At 39.5% G+C, this 16438-nt stretch overlaps 1 protein-coding gene across 1 annotated transcript in view; it reads left to right on the forward strand.

Annotated features, from left to right (window-relative positions):
• Nucleotides 1–16438, forward strand: part of LOC114249889 (fatty acyl-CoA reductase wat) — a 45772-nt gene that overhangs the window by 15324 nt on the left and 14010 nt on the right. Inside the window, exon 2 of the mRNA XM_028183583.2 lies at nt 9766–9955. Within this exon, the coding sequence (XP_028039384.2) occupies nt 9768–9955 (188 nt within the window). The 5' untranslated portion in view covers nt 9766–9767. The remainder of the gene's footprint in view (nt 1–9765; nt 9956–16438) is intronic.

The raw sequence follows: 16438 nt of genomic DNA on the forward strand, positions 1-16438 counted from the left end.
ATTAATGACCCAACCAGAAATATCGCGAATTGAATATATTAATTTGACGCTTTAGATGCCGCAGATTCATGAATAATTATTGTCTTGGTCGTTCGCCTTGTTGGAGTTGATTATAAATTATTATATTTATCCGGTTCACGAGTTCTTGGAGGGAATCTAACTGAATTATACATGGCTAGAACCAAAGATATACCAATAAGAACTTCTTTGTATTTTTGAAGTCGTCGTGGCCTAATGAATCCTAGCAAGAGCCGTGCTTCGCAGAATCTACCACCTGATCAGAAACGCGACCCACTGAGAAGATCCGGCGAGAAACTCAGTGGGCTGTGTCTATGGGTTAATTAACTCGCCGAGCCCTTCGTCGCATGCGATGGGTTCGACGAGAACAGTGACCGGTGCTTGCGGTACCGAAAAGCACCGTTAATGGATCGGGAGGATCCATAATCACGTGTTTTGGGCGACGTCGACTGTTAACTATTTGGTTCGCAGGATCGGGAATATAGTTACCGGCGGCCACGATGAGAAGGTTCTCGTGTCGTGCCGCTTTATTGAAATGGCGCACTGATGCTGACTGTAGATACTTAATGATGGACTCTAGATCCAGGTCGTCGTAGAGGTCGATTATTGTGACGAACCACGGGGCTCCGACCGCTATCCTGCAAAAACGGGATTGAATGGTTTGAAGGGATTTCAAGTTAGTGCGGGCCTACACAGCCCTGCACTTACATAGGTCATGACGAGGCGTATGCAAGTTTTGTAGAGTGCCACCTTATTTCTAAGGGACATTTTACTTCGCTTGGAAATTAACGGATAAATATATTTCTTGAAATTACTCATTGTATTACCTTACCTACCCGTGCGGACTCACAAGAGGTCCTACCACCAGTAATTACGCAAATTATAACTTTGCGGGTTGATTTTTCACGTGACAACGTCTTATAATTCGATGGAGCCGGCTGCACGCACGAAAAAACATGACTCATGCGGCGTTACCTCGCTCTGAGGCGTTCCATTTAAGGCTTGAAGTGCAAGCAAGAGCGTGCAACGAGCGACAAAGAGGCACAATCGGCCTCTGCGTTCGGCAGCGTTCGACATCTGTCTCTCTCCTACTTGAGGGAGCGATGCATCCGCGTGGACAGCTGCTGTACAAAAATGAAAACATTCCATCAGTATTTTCTTATGACGTTGTCACGTTCAACTATCGTCAGTAAACCAACTTTACAGACAACCGATTTTTTTATTACACGCTTTTATTCCTTCACCGTGGAGGTCAATTGTGAACATTTGTCAAGTACGTATTTCATTCGAAAAATTGGTACCCGCCAGCAGGATTCGAATACCGGTGCATCGCTCAATGAATGACAATGCACCGAACGTCTAATCCTGTAGACCACGACGACTTCAAGATGCCACGCATCCACTCTCGCTCTGTCTCTTTCTATTCCATGATAGCGTTAAAAGTTTAACTCAATCCTGTCGAAAGTCGTATTCGATGTTTCACTTCAATAAATATATAAGTCAATAACTTGTGTTCGTTATTGTAAGAATGTGGTAAATCTCTTTCAATTGATCCTGAAGTTCGCGGATGCCGATGCGAATTCCACCAGCCTCTCCGCGTGGATTGTGGGTTACGGTGGTCGCTTAACCACAGGTCGGCTTAGTGATGATCGCCCGTGATTTCAGCGCTCACAACAGCATTAAAACATGGAGAAGAAGCACGAAAATCGTGATGAGAATTCATCAAATAATAATTACTAGTGGTCCCGCAGTTGTCGAAATTGGACTATAATTGAAATTATAAGTTTGAGCATTTATGTTTCTATTGTCAAAGACTATTTATTATACTTCTATAATCACAGATTTCGCCAAGATAACACTATAGATAAATAATACTAAAAATAAACAATATTAACTTATGCTCCATTTGACCACATACTTTAAGCAATAACAAAAGTTTGACAATAAACAAAGAGTATTATTACATATATGTGTGTGTGTAATGTTTTTTCAAATTCAATTCAAATTTAAATTCAAAATCATTTATTTCAACTTGGATGTCATCAAAAACACACTTGTTGAATGTCAAAATGTAAAAGAAAATGTTAACTCTACCACCGGTTCCAAAAAAAGCCACAGTCCTGAGAAGAACCGGCGAAACAAACTCAGCGGGCTTTTTTTTTTTTGTATTTTCTAAACTATTTTCTTTTTTTTTTTAAACAAGGAAACATATTTACAGTATACAAAAAAATACAATTCAAATAAATAATAATAATAATGAAAAATGAAAAGGCCAGGAGCGAACGCCTCATTCCCACGTAGTGCCATCTAGTAAAAAATCCTTAACTTTATAATATGCCTTGTTGCACAAACGTTCCTTGACAGTTTTCTTAAATCTATGAACAGGTAGTAGTTGAACGTTTAGTGGGATCTTGTTGAAAAGTTGTACACCCAGCCCCCTGAAAGAGTTGCTTATTTTCTTAATTCGAGCTGCCGGCAACGCAAGCCTATGTTTGTTCCTAGTGTTCACATTATGCAAATCGACTCTGGGGAATTCTACAATGTTTTTACGCACGTACAATAAATTTTCTAATGATTCTAATGATATTTCTAAAGATTTAATGTATTATTAATGCGTAATTTAAAAAAAAAAATTAGCATTCTACACTCCTTCTCTATATTCTCTATAAGCGTGGGAAATTTCATACTCCTCCGTCCGCGCAATTTTCGTAAAAATGGGTACAAAGTTTTTGCTTCACATATTTATATTATATAGATATGTATTATTAATATTGTTAGATTAGTTTAGAACAAAAGTGATAAGCGCTTGTGTTCCGGTATTCCTCATTCGGAAATAAATTAGCGTGCAGGAAGCGTGCTATGTGACATTTTCGAATCAAATATTAAGATAATAAATTAACTATGTTTTCGCAATAAAACTAACAGACGAAGGTGAGTTCAAAGTTTGAATATACAATATATCATTTGTATTTCGCTCGAGAATTCTTTGCTTTTAATTAAATTCGGTTGTAAAGTGTTTAATTTAGTGATGTCAGCGTTTTCTTAAGCAAATATTGATAGTGTCTCCAGCCTTCGTCGGTATATTGGACTAATAAAAATCGATTTTGTTAATAATATTACGCAAAACTAATATCGCTTTTGCTTCCTCAATGATTCGTTTTGGGCGATTGTGGAATGGAATGTATGCGACGCTGTATTCAACGAGTAGACAGGCGTAAGGCACTTCTAATGATAAGTGTCCATACGCTAATTAATAATAGTAAAGGCCGTGTAAGAAAATTACAGAATTGCGTAGCGCTTAAAATGATGTATTTAAATAACAAACAATAGTTTAATTATATTTAATTAATTTAGTTTCATAATTTTACTATAGTTTAATTGGTTTTTTTTATGGCTTAGAATGCTGGACAAGGTCACAACCTGGATGTCTATGGGCTCCAGTAACCACTTAACACCAGGTGGGCTGTGAGCTTGTCCACCCAAATAAACAAAAAAAAAACCTGGTGTTAAGTGGTTACCGGAGCCCATAGAAATCTTCAACGTAAATGCGCCACCCACCCCGAGATATGAGTTCTAAGATCTCAGTGTAGATCCAACGACTGCCCCGCCCTTCAAACCGAAACCCATTACTGCTTCACGGCAGAAATGGGCGGGGTGGTGGTACCTACCCGTGCGGACTCACAAGAGGTCCTACCACCAGTAATTACGCAAATTATAATTTTGCGGGTTTGATTTTTATTACACGATGTTATTTATTCCTTCACCGTGAAAGTCAATCGTGAACATTTGTTAAATACGTTTTTCATTACCGACGGGTGCATCGCTAGATACGAATGCATCGGACGTGTTAACCTTTAGACCACGACGACTTTAAAACGACTTTAATAATTGTAAATAAGGTCACAAAAAATCAAAGTTTTCAAAATTCTACGAGTCATTATTCTAATTAAACCGGTGTCGCTTTTCCGTATCTTTGTTTTGCCTTATTATTTTATCGCTATCAAACTCCACAATAGGTATCACCGGCTAGTTTAATCCTAGATTTAATATAAGATATCCTGAATTTTGAAGTGAAAACTTCTTTAGAATCGTTGTGATTTCAAACCGGATGCAACGGAAAAAAACGACAGGTAAGAGACACAAATACAAAAATGTGTAGGATGAAGCCAGCAAAGAATGAGACAGAAATATACATACTATTTAATACAGCGCCATCTGTGAGATTTTTTAATACTAACGTGTGTATGAAAGCTCTTGTAGTGAATTTTAATTTAGGATTATACGTGAAATTAAAATATCAATTCACAGAGGGCGCTACCTTACAATTATTTACTAATGACAAAATGTTACATATACTTAAGACGTTTAGGATAATTGTATTTTAATTTTGGAAGGTTTCACTTCTACCACGTGTGAATTGCACACATGTATTTTTTTTTTCATTGAATTCGCTCCAGCCGTTACTGAGTCTATAGGTAACAAACACCCACATCGACTTTTTTAAATATGTAAAGAAAAACCTTTATTATTTAAAACTTATTAGTTTTTAAAAAGGATTTTTCTTATTGTCATGTAGTGAGGTCTGACCTTCAGTAATTTTTATTTTTTTTATTTCTTAGATGGGTAGACGAGCTCACGGCCCACCTGATGTTAAGTGATTATCGGAGCTCATAAACATCAACAACGTAAATGCACCACCCACCTTGAGATATAAGTTCTAAAGTCTCAGTATAGTTACAATGGCTGCCCCACTCTTCAAACCGAAACGCATTACTGCTTCACGGCAGAAATAGGCAGAATGGTGGTACCTACGCGTGCGGACTCACAAGAGGTCCTACCACCAGTAAAAAAGAGAGCTCACTTTTGTATACATTTATTATTACTCTTTCCTATTTGATTTTTAATATAAATTTTAAAAGAGATTAATGGCTCTAAATGTTATTAATATATATATTTAATTATATATATTATATAATTATATATTTCTTATTATATAACAGAAAACGGAATTAAGTCTTTCATTGTTTATTCATTCTGAAGTACTCCTTATCATTATATACCTATATATGTAAACCATTTAAATATGTAATAGATTAGTGTTATGTCCGCATGTATGTCGTAATTAACATGTTTTATAACCTGACTTGAAATAGTGATTGTATATTACTTTGACACGCTATACTAACCGCGTGGTATGCATAAATGTTCCATATTGAATTACGATGAAAATTATTACATAAAATAGAAAGTTGCAATAGTTTTGCGCCGATTGAATACGGGACAGACTAGTGCAATGTCACGTGGAGCGCGACTAGTCGCAGGGACACCCGGACTCACAGAGCCTCCGCTACACACACACACATGATGTGTGCACCGGCTGAGTGCGGGACAGAATAGTGCAGTGTCACGTGGAGTGCGACTAGTCGCAGGGACACGCGGACTCACAGAGCCTCCGCTACACACACACACATGATGTGTGCACCGGCTGAGTGCGGGACAGACTAGTGCAGTGTCACGTGGAGTGCGACTAGTCGCAGGGACACGCGGACTCACAGAGCCTCCGCTACACACACACACATGATGTGTGCACCGGCTGAGTGCGGGACAGACTAGTGCAGTGTCACGTGGAGTGCGACTAGTCGCAGGGACACGCGGACTCACAGAGCCTCCGCTACACACACACATGATGTGTGCACCGGCCAAGTGCGGGACAGACTAGTGCAGTGTCACGTGGAGCGCGACTAGTCGCAGGGACACCCGGACTCACAGAGCCTCCGCTACACACACACACATGATGTGTGCACCGGCAGAGTGCGAGACAGACTAGTGCAGTGTCACGTGGAGTGCGATTAGTCGCAGGGACACGCGGACTCACAGACCCTCCGCTACACACACACATGATGTGTGCACCGGCTTAGTGCGGGACAGACTAGTGCAGTACAGAGCCTCCGCTACACACACACATGATGTGTGCACCGGCTGAGTGCGGGACAGACTAGTGCAGTGTCATGTGGAGCGCGACTGGTCGCAGGGACACGCGGACTCACAGAGCCTCCGCTACACACACACACATGATGTGTGCACCGGCCGAGGACGGGACAGACTGGTGGGTACCACACGGTTCATGGATTCATTCACTTATTTGTGCACCAAATAAAATCAAATTAACGTAAAACTAAAAAAATATACATATATACCGTAATAGCAAACCGAAAGATAAATTTAAATAATCATGCTTCTATCCTCGTCGGTCAGAATGTTGGACGAAAATTTTAAACTGTTATAGGTCCTTGATACGTGAGCAAAATAATAATGAGAGATTTCGTTACATAGACAGCTGTAGCCAATAAAAACTTCATAAATAAGGATTAGAACGAAAAGAAATTATAGCCTTAATATTTTAAAACAAATTTTTGACATAAAAAAAATTAACATATTAATATAAGTAGCCATCTAAGCTTACGGTTCGTTTATTATTAACGTCAATCATCTCTGTCAAGACTTTTTGGCGGGAGCGCGAGGAGTGAAGTTTTGTGATTTATTTTATTTTGTCTATTCGAATTAATTAGTTCTGAAACGTCCCAAGCCGAATGTTTCTAGTGCCTCAGATCAAGTCTACCAGCTGAGTTACTTCATCGACAGACAGTTACGTAAGCGAATTCACTTTGTTTTTCGATTTAGAACAGAATAATGCTAGCTCATTATATCGTAACGCGGAAAAACTGTACGCCATCTAACTAACATATCGAGTGGTGAAAAGTTATTTGGTATAAGCGACATATCTGCTATTTCACAGGAGAGCCATTTAAAATTTGGAAATTGAAAACAAAAAAAGAAAACAATAGCAACGTCGACATTTGAATATTGCTTTAGCATGTTTTAAGTGTTTTTTTTGTAAATTAGGTAACAGTTTCTAAAACAAAAACCGTACCTATGAAAATTCATCAATAAACATTACAAAATCTATGGTATCAAGTAACCACTTAACACCAGATGGGCCGTGAGCTCGTTCAGCATTCTACGCAACTACTTGTGAACTTTCGCATTGAACCATCCACGAATGCCCCGTGAGAATATATCTTTGTTCTAGTCTACCGGTATTAGGACGTGCTATTTATGCATTGTTTACTAGCGAAAAATGTTCACATTTTAATTAATTTTAAATGATTTTTTTGTGCATTCGTAAACCGGTAATAGAACAGTTACAAACTGGTTTAAGTCGCAAATTAACCTAGCGTCCATTTTTTTTATTCAGTTGACACTGGTCAGGATGTTCATATCATCATAGACGGTTATTCTTAGCAGAGCGGTCGTGGGCGTGTGGAGTCCTTGTTTATTAAAGCTTTGACGGCTTTTATTTATTTATTACTCCATAGTTCGCGACAACCCCCTGAGTTTCTCGCCGGATCTCTTCAGCGGGTCGCGACTCCTGTCCGGTAGTAGATTTATTCGCGAAGCAGCTGCTCTTGAGCTGTTAGGTCTCCTTTGGAGGCGCCCGGGCAGCTGTTAGCAAATCCCACCCCTCCTGGCTGAGCCTGAGCCTTTGCTCGCCCACCTGTTCTGGTGAAACTGGGAAGGGCCACCATTAATTTCTCAAACATAAAAACAAAAGTTCGCGAACTGAGGCTTATTGCACGCACTCGTCAAGTGGGGTTTCGGTAAGGATTCTTCACTTGATCAGTACACCGCATGGGGCTTCGTCCAAGAGGTCTTTCACCATTGACCCTACTCTGAACAACAAGTTTCTCGGATCAAGTCAGGATTTTAGAGCCCGCTAATCTATACTAATATATAAATCTACAGTGGTTTTTACGGATGTTTCGTTATAAGTACTGAACCGTGCATCCGACTGACTTGAAACTTGGTATCCATGTAGAAAATATATGTACTTAATGGAAAGACTAATATTTATATGAGTGTTGGACTCCCTACACCAGTTGCGGGGGCGTTAATGATGAGAATCTTTGTGGGGATGTGAAATAATAATGTTAATTTTAAATGCCCAGCGAAGCGGACGGGTACAGCTAGTTACATAATAATATCTGACCCAGGCGACGGGGTAAAGCCGCACTCGCCCGGAATATGTCTTGTCGGATCCCTAGGATCTACTCTCGGTGCTTTTAGGCGTCCCATCATCAAAGGTGTCATTAGTACTAGCGTCTGTCTTCGTTTACGGAAGCGGTCTCCTAACACCCAGTATATTATGCAAGCTTATCTTGTTAATGTCGTAAGCAAGATCGAGCTTCTGTCAACTATATTGTGTTCTATGATAGCCACCCGCCACAACATCGCAACAGCAAATGCGGGGAATACGTCGGTTTGGCGACGCCGGCTGTTAAAACTGTGATGTCTGTGGGCTCCAGTAACCACTTAACATCAGGTGGGCTGTGAGCTCGTCCACCCACTAAGCAAGAAAAAAAAATTACTTCAATCTCGATCAAAGAGATCTTGTCGCCTTGATGATTCTTTACACCATCTCTGTAATAGCTAGCCTCGCTTGGCTCATCTCAATGGTACTAAAACAAATATCTTACCAGATGTGCTAAATGCGACTATAAATATCATGTAAACATATATTTATACATAATTATTCGTCGTCCGCTTCCGTGTTGCTAATCCAGTTATGTAGAGATTTAGCACCGAAATAATTTGATATGAATATATAATGCTATGGTGTATTTCAGAATGAATAAACAATAAAAAACTTAATTGTGTTTTCTGTGATATAATAAGGAAACGATATTTAGAGCCCTTAATTATGTACTTTTAAAATTAATATTAAAAATTAAACAGTAAACAGTAATAATAAACTATACAAAACTGAACTCTCTTTTATACTGAACTAGCGGACCCGGCGAACTTTGTTCCGCCACACGGTTTGTTTCAAACACATCAAGAAGTCAACTTCAAAATTCTACTATAATTAACACAATTAACCATAGAATATATTACGTTTAGCTGTCAGTTGCGTTTTGTTATAGTTACCACGTTTTATGTCAAGTCCCACGGGAATGTGATAAAAAGTATCCTATGTCCTTCTCCTGGTTCTAAGCTACCTCCTCATCAATTTTCAGCCAAATCAGTTCAGTCGTTCTTGAGTTATAAATAGTGTAACTAACACGACTTTCTTTTATATATATAGATGACATAGTCATACATTATACACTTATGGACATAGTTTTTACTCCATGACAATGAATGACACTGAAGAAAAATCCTTTTAAAAAACTAAAGTTTTAAATAATAAAGGTTTTTCTTTACACTTAAACAATATTGTTACGGCAGTAACGCCATCTATCGCCGAATAGCAGCAACCAATATCAAAGGAACTAGTTATATCTAGAACGCTTGAGAAGTACAACGCCATCTATTGCCAGATAGCGGAAACACACATCGAAGCTACTCGACTTGCCCAGAATGTTCTCGATGAATTTAGGGATGTCGTATCGACTATTAAAGCGTTGCAGAGATGGCACGCAGACAGTCAATAATGGGAACTACTCGAAGCGAAACAGCGAACGGATCACCTGAAGCGAAGCGGAAGAAGTGAATTGAGAATTTTAAAGTATTCGTTAAGTGTTCTAAGTGTTAATACAGTTTTAATTTGCACTTCGGTAGAACTTTTATTTATCCCGAATCCCAGCGCGTAACAAAATGTATGAATATGTTAATTCACATTGTGCTTGTTTAAGTTAAATACATAATAAAATGTATAATGCATACTTAATAAAATGTATTTATCTACAGAAATGGTTGCGGATATACAAAAATATTCACCGAAGATGAAGCCAGTTGGTGAGGTGACTGGGTTCGACGCGATGGATAAGCTAGAAGCGTTGGGAGAGTCGCAGATCGGGAAAATGTTCGCTGGAACCACGGTGTTGCTGACCGGGGGCACGGGGTTCCTGGGGAAGCTGATGGTCGACAAACTTTTGAGGTTTGCACTCGGAATTTATTTTGAGGATTTATACATTTGTCCTTTTTTCTACACAAAATTGAAGGTTTTTTTTCCTACCTAAGCTGATAGCATTGAGAGGCTATATCAGCGTAACCTTAACTAGTAGGTAAGCTCACGGGGCACCTGACGACGTTACGAACACGAACCCTAGCAAGAGCCGTGCTTCGCAGAATCTACCACCGGATCGGAAACGCGACCCACTGAGAAGATCCGGCGAGAAACTCAGTGGGCTGTGTCTGATGGTTAATTTACTTGTCGAGCCCTTCGTCGCAAGCGACGGGTTTGATGAGAACGATGACCGGTGCTTGAGGTACCTAGAAGCACCGTTAGTGGATCGAGAAGATCCGATATGACGTGCTTGGGGCGACGTCGACTACTTTCCATTCTGTCCGCAGGATCGGGAATGTAGTTACCGGCGGCCATGAGAGGGTTCTCGTGTCGTGCCGCGTTTATCGAAGTGGAAATTGAAGCGATAAAAAGCTCGGTGTATTTAAAGGCAGAATACTAATGACATGGAAATTATTTTGAGGCTTTATGCATTTGTCCTTTCTTCTACCCAAATTGAAGGGATAAGAAGCTCAGTGTAATTAAAGGCAGATTATTCTAAAATGTTTTTAATGTACTTCACGAAAGAATTCACTAACAAGGCCTATCACATTCAAGGGACTGTAAATAAATGAAATATGCCAAAAATATATTAAGAATATTTTTTTTATGAAATTAGCAAAAATAAATATTATTGAAGAGGGGGAATTGGGACCCCACGGGGACCTCCATTCTGCGTGTTTCTGACACGAAGCAGACGGACGTTTCCATTTCTGTTTCTTTATCTTAATTATTATAAAATGCGTAAAGATTTTATCTATTTTCGATAGATCACTCTGAATATTCTTAGTAATAAGTACACCGCAAAAAAACCTGCTGTATCTTTGTCAGAATTTCTCGAGATAAAAACGTTTGGCTGGACGAAATCGCTTTTATCGATAAGATCGCGTATCGTACAATTATAGTTGCCTGTTGATTGTTTTTGGGCTTTAAAGTATAATCTCTTTTCAAGCTTCTCTCTCCCTTGTAGGGCACGACGATATTTTGACTTTTTCCCCCTACCTATTAGCCGGTAGCCTAAGAGGCTATTGCAACTACGCCCGGACGGGTAGGTGAGCTCACGGGCTCAGCCTGAGTGAATTTGCTAACACTAGCCCTAGCAAGAGCAGTGCTTCGCTGAATTTACCACCGGATCGGAATCGCGACCCGCTGAGAAGATCCGGCGAGAAACTCAGTGGACTTAATGATGATCGTTAATACACTTCTAAGCTTTCGCCTTCTTGTCCTATCACGGTATTCATGTTTACGTTCAGAAAACTTGTTTTTTTTTTATTAATTTCGTTAGCCCTCGAAGACAGTTGAGCGACCCCCCTCATACTCATCGGCCGTCCCTACGCAGCGAGTTACAAAACGTGAATTAAAGTACACGAACCTTCGTCATTACCAGGGCCGCATTTAGAGTTCTGGAGGCCTCGGGACAACAAAGTAGTGGAAGCCCCCTGGCCCCCAATTTACCAAATAAAATTAACCATTTTTTTTCAGTCGAGTTTCCCAATAAATAATTTATTGTGAAACCACGTAGATTCTCTTAGTATTTAACAAACATACATAAATGTAATCGGAGACGAGAATTATCTGAAACTAAATTTCGGAGCAAGAAAAATGCAATTTAGTCCTAGTGTTTACTTGTAGGAATTTGAAATATTTTTTTCCAAAGTCTCTATTGTCGGGGCCCTTCCTTTGTGGAGGCTTGCCCTCCCCTAAATGCGGACCTGGTCATTAAATTCTGATCACGTCGTGTTGCGTTCGAAATGGCGACGCGTGGTCCAAGCGTAATGGACGTAAATCGCCTTACTACACCGTTCTTGTCCGCAGAACGGTGTTGGCAAGAGGTTACGTCGTCCCACTACTGGGAATCTGCTTCGAAAACGATTTGAGAATACTACTGGTCTCCCAGCAGTCGAAAGTCGAAATTATAAGTTTGAACATTATTATGGTTCTATTTTTTTTTCTACCATGCTGATAGCCTTGAGAGGCTATTTCATCTTCACCCTAACGTGTAGGTGAGCTCACGGGGCTCAAACCGAGTGAGTTGCTAACACTGGCCCTAGCAAGAGCAGTGCTTCGCATAATCTACCACCGGATCGGAAACTCGACCCACTGAGAAGATTCGGCGAGAAACTCAGTGGGTTGTGTCTGTGGGTTAAAGGTTCTATTGTCGAAGACTATTTATTTTAACTTTATAATCACAGGTTTCGCCAAGATAAACAGTATTAATCTATTCTCAATTTGACCAAGCTTTAAGCAATAACAAAAGTTTGAGAGTAAAATATGGTTTGTGTCAAATACATGGTAGAGTGTATAATGTTGTTTTTATTGATTTAACGTATTTGTTATATATAATTAAAAAAAAAAATTATCATTCTGCACTCCTTCTCTATATTCTCTATATGTGTGGGAAATGTCATACTCCTCCGTCCGCGCAATTTTCGTAAAAAGGGGTACAAAATTGTTGCTCCACGTATTAATTTAAAGATAGCAATATAGAGCAGTCTGTTTGTTATGTCAAAGCGATGTAAAAAAATCGATGTGTTCCACTACTGTAGCATGATAATCCGCCCATATTATTTCACTGGTGAACATAGACTCTCCCAATTTTTTTTTTTTTTTTTTTGCGTATATGAGTGGACGAGCTCACAGCCCATCTGGTGTTAAGTGGTTAAAGGAGCCCATAGATATCTACAACGTAAATGCCGCCACCCACCTTGAGATATGAGTTCTAAGGTTTCAGTATAGTTACAACAGCTGCCCCAATCTTCAAACCGAAACACATTAATTCTTCACGGCAGAAATAGGCGGGGTGGTGGTACCTACACGTGCGGACTCACAAGAGGTCCTACCACCAGTAGATCTATTCCCTCCGATCTATGCATACGAACCATGTAAAGAAAAATGCCCATAAAAATTGATGTTTTTAACCAAAACATTTAACATAATAAAAACATTTGTATTCTTTTACGAGGAATCTGATTGAAATGTCTCGTGGAAGATGTAGAATACAAATAAATCGCCGCTACCGTTCATAGGATGTGAGACCTTAAATTGTGTTGGATAATGACGATATTACTTTTGCACGAAAAGGGCTTTTTAACAAAATAAAGATATTATGGGAAAAACCGAACTCGGTAAGTTTGTCCTGGACTAACTAAACTGACAGAATAGTAAGAACAAACTTGCAAACCAGCGTCGCTTCAATTTTCCCACAAATATTAGACCGTATTCAGTAGTATGGAGGGTAGAGGTAAGGAGAACCAACCAACCGTCTCTGTGTGTGAAAAAGTGTCCATTAAAATCTGCTAAATAAGAGTGGCGCTACAGTAGCAACAGGGTAAATTAAAAAAAAAAGGCTCTGAAAGTGATTAGAATAAGATAGAGAAATAAAAAAGGACGAAAGAATTATGAGCACTACAAAATCACAAAAGGTATTTTATTTAAAGCTGATAAGAAAATGCAATCGATGTCTCCGCATTTTACCACAGCAATAATTTTAGGTTATATTGACGAAATTAGTTTGGACAATGAAAACATGTGAGGTCTTGTATATTACACTGTCACTAACTACTCTAGTCATTAAATATATTAAATTTCCTAACTCAGCATACTTCAATTAGTTAACAACTGCTCAACTCATGTCATACCCTGCGCCTATGCTAGCGCCATTCTGGAGGATTTTTGAACTGTTATTTAATGCTGAAAATGGGACTCTTTTTCAAGCTTTTTCCATATGAGACGGTTCTCCTAGGAGTATGTAATTCTATTTTTCCAACTGGAAAAACAAAGGTGTCATACCATACAGCCTAATGGAAATGAAATAAAGTTGATCAATTTAGGAACAATAATCGATTGGCATGAAATGAAATAAAATGAGATGAGATGATATTGTGGGATGAAATATTATAATCTCAGTAAAATGGTGGTTATTTACTGAGACTTTTTCAGCAGTGGACCTTTTGGAGGATCCCGAGAAATACGTCCAGCGGGTTTGTTTCATATTCCCACATTTGTGCATTAGTCCTCATTCAATGTTGGCAGAGTCGTCCATGGTCACAAACGCTCCCAATTGTATTAAGTAACGACAGACCCAACCATCGCGGCAGAACTAGAGAGAGAGAGAGAGAGAGAGAGAAAGGAGAGAATACGCTTTATTGCACACCAAAACACAATTAACATTAAAAAAACAGTCAACGATATTTTTACATTATGCGGTCTTAACGCTAAAATTGCCCACTGAGTTTCTCGCCGGATTATTGACCTATAGATATTTCAACCTCGAAGCTTCAGGTAAAATTGCTTCAGTGTTGCTTCCACAACGGCGACACTTCAAACATTACGGATGACCATGCGTGCGACGCAATAACCATGACATTAACAGCGTAAACCCATTAGTGTTCTATAAATATGACCACGTGCGAAACAAAATAGATATTAACGGGTTTGTTTTTATTGGGGCCTTAACATGCTGCCCAAGGACGTCAGCATTGGCACAAGCAGGTCGCTACTCAGCGCCGGCTAATCTGCCCATGCTAATAAGGTAAACGCGAAACAAGATATAGTTTTCAAATCCACGCCACTGGACTGGTTCTAACGGAGTTCCGTGTCGAAATACCTTCAACCCTGACAAACGATTTACTGGCAACAATGAAACAATTTTATTGGTTGTAGCACCTCTTGTGAGTCCGCACGGATAGGTACCACCTCCCTGCCTGTTTTTGCCGTGAAGTAGTAATGCGTTTCGGCTTGAAGGGTGTGGCAGCCGTTGTAACTATACTTGAGACCTTAGAACTTATTTCTCAAGGTGGGTGGCGCATTTACGTTGTAGATGTCTATGGGCTCCAATAACCACTTAACACCAGGTGGGCTGTCAGCTGGTCCATCTATCATAGCAAAAAAAAATAATAAAAAATAAAAATAATAATAATAAATACATCAAGTTATAATTTTGTTAAGCTAACTCCCGAGGAGTAGCTTGAGTAAGAAGTTTGTTGAATGCAGATTGTATTAATAATATCAATATTCTGTTTGAGAATTATAATAATGGCCATGATGTGTGGAACCGATTTCCCCACCCTTCAAACCGAAACGCATTACTGCTTCACGGAAAAAATAGGCAGGGCGGTGGTACCTACCCGTGCGGACTCACAAGAGGTCCTACCATCAGTAAAAACTTGAACACAACTTACGATACATCTCAAATGGGTTCGCGCGAAAAGCAACAGTTTTCAATAATCACAGAACAGATGACAATTTCTTAAAACAAAAACCATGGCGTAATTATTAATTAACGTAACCATTTCAGAGAACTTCTTGAAAAAAATTATCTTAAAAATTTTGTAACTCCGAAAGTGAAAAGATTCTTGTTCGGTTACAAAATAATTAATTGCTACAAAGTTTAATGTATTCCTTATGAATCCATCTCCACCAACCGTCCACCCATCTAAGAAATAAATAAAAAATAAGAAATGTTTGGGTGCTTACTTATCTCTTGTCTATATTTATCTATACTTGTCTATATTTGTATATATTTAAACGTATATAAGTATGTCTGTCAGTCTCTGGAACTCATAACAGAAGGGATTCTAAATTGGAACCGGATGTCCGTGCGTGATTTTATCCCGGTTATTATGATTACAGTACTTTTAATCCAAAGCTGTTGGTCCCGTAGGATATTCCCTAAATTTATGGCGATTAAATCTGCGTGTAAATGTTAGTCTATTGAATAAGGATCAAACCGGTAAAATTTGTATTATTAGTGGCGGTATGGCACCTCGCGGGTCCCCGCTCGGCTAGGCACCACCATCCTGGCTATTTCTGCCTCAACGCAGTCACGAGTTCCAATTGAAGTACTGTGAAAATTAGATTTAAGTCTCAAGAACCGGCTAAAAGGGACAAACAGATCGTAATTCAAAACAGTCAACAGTCAATTTACATAGAAATAGGACCTTTGTATCCAATTAGAATGTGTCTTTAGTGACTCCGCGACTTCTATTGAAATGTGAAATTCATTGTATGTTAATCAGGGTTAGATGATCTTTTATTGATTATCATATCTCCCTTTTTTACTTTCGGACAGGCTTCTGAGCCTAGGGCGTTGGGGGGGATTGTGGGCGTTCAATTTCTGAACGTCAGTGTTAGCGAGCGACGTCTGCCTCATACCCGATCCTGCGGACCGAAAGGTAAACAGTCGACGTCGTCCTAAGCACGTCATTACGGACCTCCCGATCCATTAACGTTGCTTTTAGGTACCTCAAGCACCGGTCATTGATCTCTTCGAACTCGTCGCTTGCGACGAAAGGCTCCACGAGTAAATTAACCCATAGACACAGTCCACTGAGTTTCTCGCCGGATCTTCTCATTGGG

The sequence above is a fragment of the Bombyx mandarina genome, chromosome 23 (genome assembly GCF_030267445.1).
Source record: "Bombyx mandarina strain Sakado chromosome 23, ASM3026744v2".
In the NCBI taxonomy this organism is placed as follows: domain Eukaryota; kingdom Metazoa; phylum Arthropoda; class Insecta; order Lepidoptera; family Bombycidae; genus Bombyx; species Bombyx mandarina.